Source organism: Neodiprion pinetum, chromosome 7 (genome assembly GCF_021155775.2).
Source record: "Neodiprion pinetum isolate iyNeoPine1 chromosome 7, iyNeoPine1.2, whole genome shotgun sequence".
NCBI classification, from domain to species: Eukaryota; Metazoa; Arthropoda; class Insecta; order Hymenoptera; family Diprionidae; genus Neodiprion; species Neodiprion pinetum.
The window spans coordinates 8,327,480-8,342,180 of NC_060238.1; the positions used below are offsets into that span (position 1 = coordinate 8,327,480).

The 14,701-nt window shown below is 39.2% G+C and overlaps 1 protein-coding gene across 18 annotated transcripts in view; it reads left to right on the forward strand.

Annotated features, from left to right (window-relative positions):
* The window catches only part of LOC124223834 (PAR-domain protein 1), a 236,833-nt gene extending 222,873 nt beyond the window's left edge, over positions 1-13,960 (forward strand). For 10 of the 18 annotated variants that reach the window (XM_046636151.2, XM_069137869.1, XM_046636153.2 and 7 more), the window contains 5 exons: positions 4,495-4,637; positions 8,947-9,178; positions 9,817-9,965; positions 10,881-11,018; positions 13,538-13,960. In XM_046636151.2, the coding sequence (XP_046492107.1) occupies positions 4,495-4,637; positions 8,947-9,178; positions 9,817-9,965; positions 10,881-11,018; positions 13,538-13,624 (749 nt within the window). In that variant the 3' untranslated portion in view covers positions 13,625-13,960. The remainder of the gene's footprint in view (positions 1-4,494; positions 4,638-8,946; positions 9,179-9,816; positions 9,966-10,880; positions 11,019-13,537) is intronic. The other 8 variants (XM_046636139.2, XM_069137866.1, XM_069137867.1 and 5 more) reach the window with 5 other exon arrangements.
* The last annotated feature ends 741 nt before the right edge of the window (positions 13,961-14,701 follow it).

Here is a 14,701-nt window from a genome sequence, read left to right on the forward strand (position 1 = left end):
GGGTTAATGATATAATTGGCAGTTGAGTTTAAGCCAAATTGAATTCACAGAAAAATCGGACTACTTTAACTTACGATGAAAACGTGTGATGTTTAATATTCAACTAATTTGCATGTCCAAAGTGAGGTGTTGTTAGTGAAGTTAGGTTGAAACGAGTCCTGGAAAAATGGTTGTTTTCGTCTGGAAAACCCGGGAGATATCAGGAAATTTGATAAGTCATTGACTCTATACACCCTGTCATTCAAAAAGGGGGTGCGTGATTTAAAAAAACAGTTACACAAGCGCCCCTGCAAGATGATTATTCGTTCCTGAAACTGGAATGTAAATTCGGCGTATTGCCCCGTCGTACAGAATATTTTTGTAAATTTTGTGCGAAGCGACGATAGCAGCGGCACGGCGGCGGCAGCAAAAGATCTCCGTGGTGTGTTGTGACGAGGCTAGTCACGACTGGCCTTGACAGTCGACCCTACCACCACACAATTCTTGTGGCGCACACGAACACGCGGCGGCTGTAACCTATCCGCCACTATCGCGTTGCTACAAACGACCGGCTTGCCATTACTACACAATTCTGCGACCGTTTATGAGTTCTCCATACGTAGGAACAACGCTAAAGCCGCCAACTGCCGGCTACCTACAGGGGCGTAGCCAGCATTTTTTCCTGGGGGGGGGGGGGGCCTAGGAGGGACCGGCTTGACTTGAAAAACTAGCTTTGTCCACAATCATGCTCTTTTCAAATGAAATTTATATAATAATCAATAATCACGTAATACACAAAATATGAAACTTGCTTTACTTTAATCACACGTTAATGTTGACATTAATATTCAACTTTGGCAATACCTTAAAAAATAATCAATTAATTTTTCATTGTTATTTAATCTAGTGACGAGTCTTTAAAGTTTATTTTCAGTAGGTACACAATTAAATAAGTCTTAGTTTTCTATTTTTTTCTGAAAATTGGCTCAACACTTTTTCAGTTTTAATTTTTGCCCGGTAATAAAAATATTTTACCGAGAAAGTTGCATTAAGGTACATCTGAGTTCCTCTTTTCCATGAACTATTTAATGCGATATATACACGTATATATATCGCAATATATATCGCATTATATAATTCATGGAAAAGAGGAACTCAGATGTACCTTAATGCACCTTGTTCGGTAAAACATTTTTATTACCCCTTTTAAATAGCCTTTTTGATGCCATCAAAAATATGATATATATTGTATTAAATAGGTCATGGGAAAACGAAATTTTTTTGTGCAAACATTTTTTTGTCCGACTTCAACTTCTATGATATATGGGTTAAGAAAAACCATTTCCGAAATGAGTAAATTAAATAATCTGAAAAAGTTCTCAGAGAGCACCCTTAAGTAGTACTACTGTATAACCAATTATAAAACCGATCTTAGAAGATAAAAGAAAAGTGGCTGAGTTGGTTGAGACTGCCTCACATTCTCACTTGAGGCGGTGGTGATAATGGTAGAAGCATACACTTTTTTTTTTATTGCGCGGACCGAGTCCGCGGTTCGATTCCCAGCAAACGCTCCTATTAATTTTTGTTTTTTTATAATTAAAATATGTTGAATGCTTATTTCTTGTAATGAACTTACGAATAAGTAATATTAACATTCTTGGGGGGGGGGGCCCACTCCTGCCCCCTCCTGCCCCCTCCTAGCTACGCCAATGGCTACCTACCACCACTTGTTGTTAGTTAGCTGTCTTCTTCCTTGGACCCTCGTCCAAACCTCACTGCGCTATTCGCAGCTCACATTAAAGACTTGCACTACGACGAATTGCTCGACTTTTTTTTACGCTTAATACGGGGAGCTCCGGGCGTTCTTTATAGGACTGCAATTTCAATATGCAGAAACATATATATTGATTACAGGACCGTGACTAGGCAATGCCCCCCCCCCCCCCACCCCCCACCCCCCCCCGGGCGCCCAATACAGTGGGTATAAAATGAAGTTGTAATACTTAATTCGGATTCGTAATCACGATTTCTTACTCTTTTGTTTTCGTACTGTATTGTCAGATGTATTCTTCAGAAAAATATGTTTCATTATTTATCCAGGTGGGACAATTTGCATCCTTGCCCCGGGACCCTTAAAAGCCTAGTTACGCCCCTGGTTGATTACCGTTTCAACAACATAATCAACCCTTCTACATAGCAGTCAATTTTTTCACTGTTTTCCACCAACGTTTCAATAGGTAAACGACATGACTATAATGGATAAAATAAATCAAATACACTAATCTGTATCGATGTTATTAGCATCATTTGGTATGCGTGTGTGTCGAGAAGCTGAGGCGATGAAACATAGGTTTATTTGCACAATTTGAATAACTTGACGTCACGAATTGACGAACAAGTAAAAGTTTTGCGTACAATATTTGATGACAAGTTTTTTTTTTCATTCTACGAGCAGTCACTTTCACATGAGGCTGAAGTGAAAAAGTTGAGGAAATAATAATAACTGCCTGGCGAGAAAAACGATGAATGTATCGAGTTTCTTGGTTCAAAATTGCAAAGTATGATTGAATTAACTTCAAGCTTGCAAGTATTGGCGATATTATTGCACAATTGAGAATGTAACGCCGCTATTGTTGAATAAAAAAAAAGGTGTCGACAGAAAAAATTAATAAACATAGATTAAACGCTGAAATTGAAATTGGTAAATTTAGTCACAACATTCCTTGGCAGCGGTAATAAATGTATCGCAGCTCTAACTGATGGTATGCATTATAACCGAGTTGATCTGATTTACAAACGAATCAACACTGATTTTAAAAATCGGAAGAATTCGCAAATAAACCATCAAAAACAGAATGTGACAGTTCCATAAGTGTAATTACAAATAAATTTAAATGCGTTATTGGAAAATCGGAATTATGTTACTTAAGATTCATTTCAATCGATCTATGTGAAAAATGTGATTTACTAATATGGAACAAACTATACCTATACTGTGACACGGCAATTTGTGGTCTAGGTGTGCAAGAACTAATCAAACTTAGGGTATCGCTAAGTGTGTACTGCCGGTAACCCATCGCAAATTTTGAGTAAACGCGGTTCGGTGGATTACCGGGAGGCTCTTGGTTTACTATTGCGATTTCATAGAATACATGCTATTTCTTTATCGCTGCGTCTAATGAAAATGTATTTGAGTGTTTTTGACAGAATAGCGTATAGAATGGGTTTGTTAAGCTTTCTTTCGCATTAAGGATACGTGGACTTCGATATTTGGGGATGTATACGACAATGTCCAAATTGATTAGGGCGCCCTCTTAAATCTGGCGGAATTTACTCTACAGTCGCGGGTTCATCGCATTTATGTTCTTATGTTTAACAGTATATTTTCATCAAAGTAATATGGATTCAAAACTGCTTTACCGCGTCAATACAACCAAAAATGTATTTTTAGCACTTTAACCTCAAAATTGCAATCTCGTCACGATTTCTTGAATTTCTTGATAAAAATTTCGGCTCGAAACTCGTACGGATAGTATTCCTACGAAATGTACTATTTATGTAATACCACACTGGTTTATGCGCCTTTGTCTGCGTTCTATACGCAAAGTAATCGTTTCTGCGACAGTATAAATATAGACTATCGGAGTAAAGAAAAGAGTACTTTTATGTCCTAGTATTAAAAACTGCGCTTTTTTGCACTTCGTTTAATAAAAACCAACTCCCGAACCACACTTTCGTTACGTACAGAATCGCGAGCCTCAGTCTCCTTAGGCAGTTTTTTTACCATGCGTATTTACAATGAAAGTTCGATTTTCGAAGACGGTGAAGCGTGCATTAAGTGTTCTTTTATATTGAGATTTTGCAAATATTGGGTGATTCCATTGATAATTACAGTGCTCAACAGTAAGAATTCTCTGGATCTATAATACCTAATATATAATTGAACTGAAGTATTTTAAATAATTCGTCTTCTATATTTATTTATAACTACTGTCAATCGCACTTATTTCACTAACATCAAACGAATGAATTGAAAAATTTTCAATTTGCGTCAGTGAACATCGAAATGGGATATAAATAATAATTCCGTACGCGATAAAACAACAATTGAGTTATAAGAGGTTAATTATTTGTGAAATATAATTGTTCTCACAATTTACTTTGTTGAAAATAAAAAAATAAAAATAAAAAATCAGGAAACTTGTGTCAAAGTTATAAAACTTTTAGAACATCGTCTTTATTATTATGGGGGAAAACTGCGATCCTATGTATTTTGAATTGGATTTGCCCTTGGGCGAAAAAACATTACTCACAATTTACCATCGATTTTTCGTTCTTATTAAAGCTCATAACTGGAAGTTTTTTTTTTTTTTTTTTGACCAAAGCTTGGCATGATCTTCAGAAAAAAGTCTTTTTCAGATTGAATTTGAGATGCCAGTAACTGGACTAAAAAAATGTCACGTGTTTTTGTAGCCCATGACATAACTAACCAATGTTGAAATAATGTTGTTGCAGGAAAACAAGGGAAAGATATACCGGAGGAGAAAAAAGATGACGGAGAATTGTGGGGTAATGTGGAGGCGCAGGCCGCCTTCCTAGGACCAAACCTTTGGGACAAAACGCTACCCTACGATGCCGACCTGAAGGTATTAAATCATGTATGTATACAGCCGTGATACGGTAAGAAGCCTAGGTCAAACTCAATCCGCAAGAAACCAAAGTGCCGTTTCCCTAGTTGTGCTTGTATCCAGTCGTGCATGCATGCTTGTGTGTGTGTGCGTGTGTCAATGAGATACGTGTTCACATCCTCTGCCCGCGCATACGGACCCTGAGAATTCAACTCACCGGGTGATTACAATCTCATCGCACTGATCGGAATCCTCGTATCAACTATATAACCATAATTGATAAACCAATTTAAATACCGATACTGGAAATAACGATCTATTCGTAGCTGCACCACTTCAGTAATCTTTCATTGCGTGAGTGAGTATAAAGCCGTTTTTCACTATTTATGTTGCGCGAATAAATTATAGAGTCTGAAACTGTATTACCGATATTAATCAGCGTACAAGTGGAACATACCCGGATACTTTCCGTCACTTAACACACTACAAATCATTGTTCAGCTAACAAGCGAGACATTTTGTATTCAACATGCCACAACGATTTATGCTTCTAATGGGTCGATTAGTCTATTTGCAAGAATCGTGATTGTGTCTATTTACCTGATCGCAAATGTTGATCGAGCGCAATTCAAATCATCGCATTACGATTCTTATCGTTTATTTATTACCTTAAACTGCTTCAGTACACACGGAATATTTCAAAGCATTATATTTTGGCTGCGTTAGGCAAGTTACACCACGGAGCGTAATCTGTGTAACCGACCGTTGCTGAAACGTCGATAAAACAAAAATCCACTTTCCGGATCTAACAAGGTACCGCAAATTTGCTCGAGAGTACCCGTCCACACATTCAAAACTGCAAATGCATGTGTGTAAATGTTGTATTATTGTAACACCCGTCACCGCAAGAACAACAATTGCTTCTTTTTCCCGTCTGTTGTGGCGTTTTGTTCCCGTTTCTACGTTTGTTTTTAGCTTATTTTCATTTGACAGTTTTATTTTCCGTAGACCCGTGTCTATCTTGCGCACTTTTGTATAACACAGGATATCAAACTTTACGGATTAACTCTGTATTTTTTTTTTCAACGTGGTTGTTTTGTTTCACGTGTAGAATTTTTGCCCTTCGACTTGGTGACGTATCAGCATAAACGAAGCGTGGTTTTAGGACAGAATGTGAAGTGACGTGAATGCATTTCCAAGTTTGCGTTGAGTCTATCGAAGATATCGCTTATATACCAGGTGGTTCTAGAGATTTATATACTGAAGTTTTCCGTTTTTCTGTTCGCTAATTTTGATTGCGATGGTTTAGGCGAAAGATTCATCCACCAAGTTCCTCACTTTCCAGGTTACCGTGTACTCGTTTCTGAAAAAAGTGTTTGTATTTGAAACGAAAAAAGAAAAAACATTCGAGATTTGAATCAATTAGAAAAACGAATGTCAAAAAAGTTGGTTGCAATTATCGATTCTCTGCTGACTAAACATCAATTTCAATATACTTTGGAAATAATTACATGCAATTCGCGAGATGTACGAAACAACGTCGAAAGCAAATTGCACTCCCGATTTCTTTATGTACGTATTTCAATTCACATGCGATCACATTCTTTATCGGTGTATTCGGCCAACGAGAGTTCAAGGTCTCCGCTTCCATGGATCACTGTAATCTTATTTACACGGACAGTTTGAACATAGTGTGTATAGAAAGTCAGAGCCTCGAAGATACGTGTTCGTATTCGTGGAACTAGTCCGCGAGGATCATTCATTTTTCGACTAATTCACGCGCAACACTTGGGTGATCAAAGTTTTGTCTCGGCATCTTGATTGTCGAAAAATATTGAAAAAAAGAGTTAAAAATGGTGTTAAAAATAAAAGGAAAGGAAGAAATACAAGAAAAACTGTAACTAAAAGCGGATGAAATAATCATGAGACTACACAAGTCCATAGGAACAAATTCACCACTTTTCTACGCTGTTTATTTCATTTTTCAATACTTGGTTTGATCTTGACCTCAACGTTACTCGAACAAATCTGCCGTCGAATAGTGTGAGTGCATGTAACGTTATCGGTACCAAAAGCACCCGAATGACGAGTGACGAGATGTGCAGTGTTTGGTCCATCGAATGTTTCTCGTTGACGCAATTCTTGACCAAAGTGACTTCTACACACATCTTCGCCGAGAACTTCACTTGACCATGTTAACAAGTATTGTTAGAAATCCATCAGCCAAGGTTGTTCGTGCAGTCGTAATGCTACATATGTGCGTCATTAACAGTAGGCGGACAACTATATGTTCGACGTTTTGTGATTATACAGTTGGTACTTTACACGATTGCATACTGCGATGCAAAACCGCGGGTTGTCTTTGATCGTAGGAGGGGAAGACGTAATTGTTTGGTTGATGGAAGTCACGATTACCATGCGATGATCCTTGTTAGTATTATTATTGTATAATTTACCAGTATCGGGGATGTTACTGACTGTGGTAAAATTCAATATTGAGAATTGAGCTTATTGTCAGCCTTCGTCAAATACAATTACTTGTGGTTTCAATTTTGTCGCCATTGAAAGCAAACTTCAAGCAAACGAGTGAACATTTTGCCGACCACTCCATTGACGAAATGAAAAATCCAGTGGTTGATGAATAATTAGGTTATGCCGGAAATTTGTATGTAAAGCTTTCTTAACAGCTTGTCAGCCTTGTATTTTAAATTAGAACCTTGTGGCCATAGGTATCAAAGTCACCTGAAGTCATTGAATCTCACTGAAAGGCTTTCATTCTTCGGAGAAGACTGAAAATAGTTATCAATTGAAAGAATGCTCAAGCAGCTTCCCTTTCTACGGCCGATAGTTCCTGAACTCTTCTCACAGTCACTCATAGTATTATTTTGAAGCCTTGTTTTGAACTCGCTCTTATACCGTGCTGCCATGCACACATTTGCTATTTTGTGGATTGTTAATAAAAGCTGAGTGAAATACTAAAATGTACAACATTCAGGTGTTGTAAACAGCAATCTTCCCATTACATTCACAATGTCTGGAGTTGCGAAAATGAAACTTGAATATCCAAATTCCTGGTTTTCGCGATTACGCCTTTTACAATTAGTTGTACACTACAGTTTAAACATGGCAATAAATTAGTGCATATACTTCAACGTTGGTTATCGGTATGAACTCGAGCCTGCGTGGTAAGTGTACTGCTTAAGATTAGAAGAGATCTAATATCACAAGAAAAATGCAATATCATCTATAACTTTTGAACCAGCTTTCGGGCATAAATTATACAAGAATACTTTATCCTTGCGTAAAGAATATTCTTATTCGTTTTCGCCGATTGGCAACCAAAAATTACACTATTAGCTACAATCGTAAGCTTCACTTCCGTTTAGTAGTTTATCATATGAGTTAGAAATATTTGTGTAATATTGATCAAGTTGTCAGATCGATGAATTATTATTTTCACGGTATTCATGAAGCGGTACATTCCTTGAGTGGTTAGTCGGAATGGAAAATGTATTCTGATTCGACATGGAGAATAGTTGCCTGTTGAATAACTAAACACGTAAAACAAATAACAAGCAAAATCCGAATATTTTTCTCACTTCTTCACCATTTTAGATTTCGTAAATCAGACCTCAGATTCGTGATCAATCATCGAACAAACCTTCAAGTACCAATTTTCATAAAAATCCGAATGTTTTAGTCTTTTCTTAGCTTATCGAATATGCCAAATTTAAATTTTGTGAATTTGACTTTCGATTCCTGATTCAGTGATTCAAAAAACCTTACGGTACCAACTTTCGTTCAAATCTATTTATCCATTCTCGAGATATCATAATTTTTTTTTTTTATTTACTGGAATTTGTTGTTTAAATAGTTCAAAAGGCGCTGAACCGACCAAAGCCGAAATCCAACAAGTTCTAAGTTTGGAAAAGCCGCGTCGATTGTAAACAAAATCATTGAAATCTGGTAACTCGATCTCGAGATATCGTCGCTGATAACCTATAAATTTCATAACGTTGCATAACACCGATGAATTCAGACATTGTGAAGTATACGTAAAAAATTTTATAACCAAAGAAAAACTATACAAAAAATTATTGATAGAGTCAAAAATACTTTCTGCAAGAGTTTTCATTGTTGATAATGATATTATTAATAATCACGCATGCAGGGAATTATGTACAGCATAAAGGCAACTGAAGGCAACGCTACTAGGGCACGCTCTCCAGAGTTGAGCTGTCGAAGACCATCGAGTAAAAGATCTGCAGCGGCGCTGAAAAGCCGTATTACAGTCACGTCATTTGGAGAGCTTGCAAACGAGATTAAAATTTATTTTCAGTACGTGGACCTGGACGAGTTCCTCTCGGAGAACGGCATTCCTGTTGACGGGGTTACCGGGGGTGGCCAGGGACCGATGCCAGGTAGTCAACTTCACAAAATGAATGCTGAAGCAGGCGGACATCAAGGGCCGGCGGGTCTTCACCTCGAGGTGACAAAAAGCGAACGGTCACCCTCACCTAGCGAATGCTGTTCGCCGGACACGCTGAACCCTCCATCACCCGCAGACTCGAGTGAGTATGATAACTTGCCCGAAAATAACGCCATCGATCCGTCGTTACGCCCCCGCTGATCTCCGGAAACTAGAACCGATTGAGTAGGATGCAAAGCTGGTATCGAAGAGCCACTCTTCGAGGCGAAGACACTTACAAGGAAGGTATCCCAGGTCGATCTCTCCGATTTCATTTCTTTTGTAATATGTTGTAGTAGACTAGAAACTAAGCGACACGTGTTTTTTTTTTGATCTGTCATTAAACCGTTCAAGAGGGTGAAACCACCCTCCAAAGTTAGGCATGTCAAGGAGTGATGTGGCAGTTTTTTTTTTTTTTATAACTGAAAAAATGTTCTTGTGGATGAAACTGCCAAATCGTCACTTGACATGCCTTACTTTGGAGGGTGTGTTTTATCCCCTTAAAGTGATTAATGGCAGATGAAACAAATACGCGTCGCTTAGTTTTTAGTGTATAATAGCTTATTACCAAAGAAATCAAATTGGAGAGATCGACCTGGGTTACCTTCCTTATTGGTGTTCGAGATCATACTTCTTATTCCTCCTTCTTGAGATCAACGGCTGCGAAGGCGACGGTTTATGGTTAATAAGTCTAACCTTGGGCCTTGTCGGTTTCCTCGATGGCGCTTTTGGTGATAACAGCGGTGGACTCGTCGTCAACAATACAATTTGGATTATCTCTTGTAGCCCTGTCCATGGCCTCATCCGGGCGAGACTTTGATCCTCGCACGCGTGCCTTTTCTGATGAGGAACTAAAGCCTCAGCCGATGGTTAAGAAGTCTCGGAAACAGGTGAGTCCACCATACAGTGATAATGTCTTGCCCTCAAGCAAGTTGAAGGCGGTTTAAAATATGCAACCATTATTTAGTAGCACAGGACAACTCTCAAACGCATATGAAAACATTTCGGACGTTCAGGGTTTTAGTGATTTCAAGTCATCAGGTGAAACCCATACTCTGTTTCGTGATAGTTCATTTATTCTTTCTAACGAAATCGAATTCGGAATGACTTCTCTACTAATTGCCAGAAGCTTTATAGCTATTGACATTTGAGGTGTGTACTGTATTACTACTAGTTATAGGTTGTGTGTTTCAGTAGTACATGCTTTCAATTGCGACTTGCTTCGTGTACAATTATTCACAATTAGCGTAGTGTCGTTTACAGGGGGAATATTTGGGCGAACAATGACAATCCAAAAGCACATTGATAGTTAAAGGAGTACCGATAATGCGGTACATGAGATTTTTTTCGCGGTCTTTTATAGGAACTTCAATGTTCTGATTCAGCATCTACAAGTAACTTCTCGTATTGAAACAAACCTGAAGGACACTGCGATGAGACTTATTTACGCGGGAAAAATAATTGTTCTCCAAATTGCAGAATAATCGTGATACCATTAAACGTGACTTTGCGACGCTGCACAATGTACGTCCCGAGTATTTTTCCAGCGACCATGAGTGCTTGCGGATGTGGCAATCGCGTGCGACGAGAGACACCGGAGGCCATCGAGTCGGTCTTTATGCTGGTTTCTCTCGTTTCGTGATAGCTACTTCGAGCGAATGGGTCCCCTGCCTTCGCCCATCTCCTTCCGCACCCAAGTCACATTCAATCACTTCATTTCCTACGAATCCCGAACAGCAGCGCTGAATTCTCAGTGGTTCACCCTCTGGTATGAATGCGTAACGCTGTTGTGTTTGATGTCTCAGTTCGTTCCGGATGATTTGAAGGATGACAAATACTGGGCGCGACGCAGGAAGAACAACATGGCTGCCAAGAGGTCCCGGGATGCGCGCCGCATGAAGCAGAACCAGATTGCCCTGAGAGCCGGCTTTCTTGAAAAGGAGGTAAGCCCAGATCATAGACTTGCTTAAATTGACTATCACACGGGGCTGCGTGAAAACAAAATTTGCTGGTGGTCTCTGAAAATTTACACAAAGCATCAACTTGTATGACAATTCTAGAAGCAGCATGGCGGTAAAAGAATCGAAAATTATTCGGTTATTTTGTAAGTACAACCTATAAATTTACTTTGTGATCCTCCATATCAAAATAGCAACGATACGAAACTTGTGGTTAAATTAGCTAATAAAAATAAAACTGGAAAATAAAAAAAATCACTACCAACTCAAACAGGTTACCGAAAACCCCACGGCTCACTTCAAATTTTCAGACTCCATTTTGATCGGATCTCGATTAAATTATCTTATGTTTTCTATCGATTTATCAGTCGTGTGACGGATAAAGATAGAATCATCGCTCAATTTTTGCTAATAGTCGTTACAACTAATCCCGTTGAAACCGCAATCCTTGCTTTCAATAAATACGACGCTCGGCCATATTGATTAAAGTATGTCAATTAAAACGAACATTAGTGTCGCTGTAGGATATGTCCAGACAAATACGTAACTACTTTCTGATTGGGCCCGCCATTTTCAGCCAATTCCTATGCAAACAGCGTGTTTTGAAGTAAATGCCGTAGCATGTTGGATTGCCTACGTCCAAGGGGAACAAATATGGATAAAACAAACCTACCGGTTCCATAATCACTTCAGTCAAGTCGAGTGGTATAATCACTTTAACGTGACAAACAACGAAACAACTGCTTGACCAAACCCACAAAACTTGGCAAAACGGGCGGTTCCAGCTTACTTACGAGGACTTTAAACGCGCTAGTTGCCGATAACTCGTACCGATACTTGTTTTCCTCAGTGGTAGGCAACCCAACACACTGAGGCATTTACTTGGAAACACCTTGTACATGGTGGAGCGTCCTGTGTTTCCCACTTCAAATGAACCGCGCTACGATTCTAATCTGATAGAAAATGGCGTATCAGCAAATAAAGGGGGGCGGGGGGCAGACACTTATAGAACGACACTACTGAAAACCGTCAGACCGTCAGTGTATGTACACGTCCATTGGTGACAGGCTGTATTAGTGGCATATTGTGCGGTCTATGGATCCCGCGGCTGTATAGCAAAGCTATTTTTAGCGGTCCCGCCTCGCAAAGACGCGCTCTGGGCTCCCGGTTTCAGGGTCGCCGGTCGAAATGTATAACGATTGGTTGAGAAATTCGACAGAATAGCATCGCTGACGAATACAGACGTGTACATATTATACTTAGACAATTCGGCCCGCGGTTTTGATCGACACGGCCGACTGATCGTGCAGCCGGCGATCCCCGCGGTGCAGGTTACGTCCGGTTATCCGATATTTCAACGACCATATCTGGTTATCATCTGATATCTGGTCTGCTAGTCTAGACTAGTTTCGATCGTAGAGCAACGCGTCCGACGCGGCGGCAAGGCGGTAGCATATTTATTTTCAAATAAAAAATCGTACGACAACAGCGACCGATCGAGTATCGAGCTTTTTGAGTTCATTGAGAAATTTCTATATTTTTGCGTTCATTTTAAAAGCTGCGCTTTGTTTTCTTCAGACACGATTAATTAATAGACTGTATGAATTTCACGTAACTTATTTTATGTATCAAAACAGCTTACGACAAAGGTTTACATCTTGTTCGCATTTCAATCGTAATTTTTTAAATTCAATTTTAATCGGTTGTCTTCTTTTCTTCGTCTAATGCGATAGTTGAGTAATTTAATTTTCTTGAGAATATCTATCAAACAATCACAAACCGATTCACTTGATCAAACGTGTCTCTTTACAATTACTTTTCATTCTTCAGGTAACAAAATTACTTTCAACATGATTTTCCACTTCTTCCTAACCTCGTTCCCATCCACTATTCAACAAACCCATTTACGAATAATTGATTATTTTCTTGAAGGAATTGAGGTTTCCAGAATTCTAAGCTCGTTGCTCGTTACTCCATAAAAACATATAGCCATTTGTTTTACAAATAACTTTACCTCAGACACTACAATTTAATCCAAAACAAAAGAAAATTCAAAAAGTTGCAAGAAAATAGAGAATTGCTACAATTTTATGCATCATGATCCCCAAATTCTGAAGAGGCCACCTGGTAGCAGTGAATATTCTGCATTTACTGAATAAATTTATTACATTACGAATACTAATAATTACTAGAAAAAAAAATTATTATTTTAAAAAAGCTTTCTTATCGCATGTTTTTACTTCACATTGACTTGTGACGAAACGAAAGTCCGATTCTTGACATTTATGTTGCAGAAAAGAAAAAAAGAAAAAATAATAGAAAGGACAGGTCGCTGAAATTATAGTCTTGTCTTTCCTGCAAATTATCGTTAATCGATTTTAAATTTGTTGATGAAAGAAGGCCCGAGTAAAATGATATATGTATATTCTTGCCTATTTTTAGAACAAAATAAGAATCGTAAGCGAATAAATTAATATTTAGTGCTTTTCTTCTAATTTTTTCAGAATATGGGCCTGCGGCAGGAGCTGGACAGATTAAAGAACGAGAACATACTCCTACGTGATAAGCTGAGCAAGTACACGGACGTCTAACCAACGGCCTTTCAACGTCTACCTAACTTACAAATAATGTAGTCCGGATTGCATCGGGGCCCCTGCAGGATCCTGGCGATCGTCCGCAAAATACGTCACACATACAGAAACCAAGAGTTGAATGCTAGATTACATAGCGACAGGTGAAGTGCGAAAACGAGTCAAGGAGAGCACACTAAGAAAGACGGCGAAGAGGGCGAAGAAGAAAAAGGAGAGACGGTGGAGAAGAAGGAGAAAAATATACAAACACATCACCCACATGCCTAAACACAAGCAAGCATGATGGTAATAAACCAGTAGCGTAATTGAAAAAATTAATAAATATACGAAAAATTTCTTCAACGTGTCACTAGCAGCCACCTCCCTACCCCCAACCCACTCCCTCCTCCGCCTCCAAAGTTCCTCTCCTCTTTCCCACCCCCGACACCCAATTTGTACACAGTTATTGTATAACTGTATCTAGTTATTGTATAACGATGTACAAATTGGGTGGCGGGGGTGGGAAAGAGAAGAGGAACTTTACACAGTTATTGCATAACTGTATTGTGACGGGACGCCTTGCCGGCGTACCGGCACCTGACGGTCAGCCCGAGCTCCCCAAATATTATGCTTGTCGGAACGAGCCCAAATCTTGCGACACACTCGGTAACCCCACCACGTACCAATAAACCAACCAAATCACGCGATTTACCGTGCTCCCTCTTCAAGGGACAAGGCCAATCACTATTCGCAAAATCTGCGAAACTAGACGACTAGCAGGTATAAAAGTTGAGCACAAATGTGGCTGGACATCTATTCATCATCTATCGTATATCGTACGCAGAGTAGATCAGTTATTTCGTCCGACTCAGGACACATCCGCACATTTGCTTGGTGGAGCACGACATCTCAACGAGGAACCAGCAGTCGACACAACTCACGATCACGAGACGTGGACTCGTCACTGCGAGAATCCTCGAACACCACTCTCAATCGAAGGAGGGTATTCAACATATTTGACGAATTTCGTCTCTTTTTAATAAAAGTCCGCAGGTACTAGGGAGCCGTATCTGAACTAAGCTCAGCATTGCGACTGAC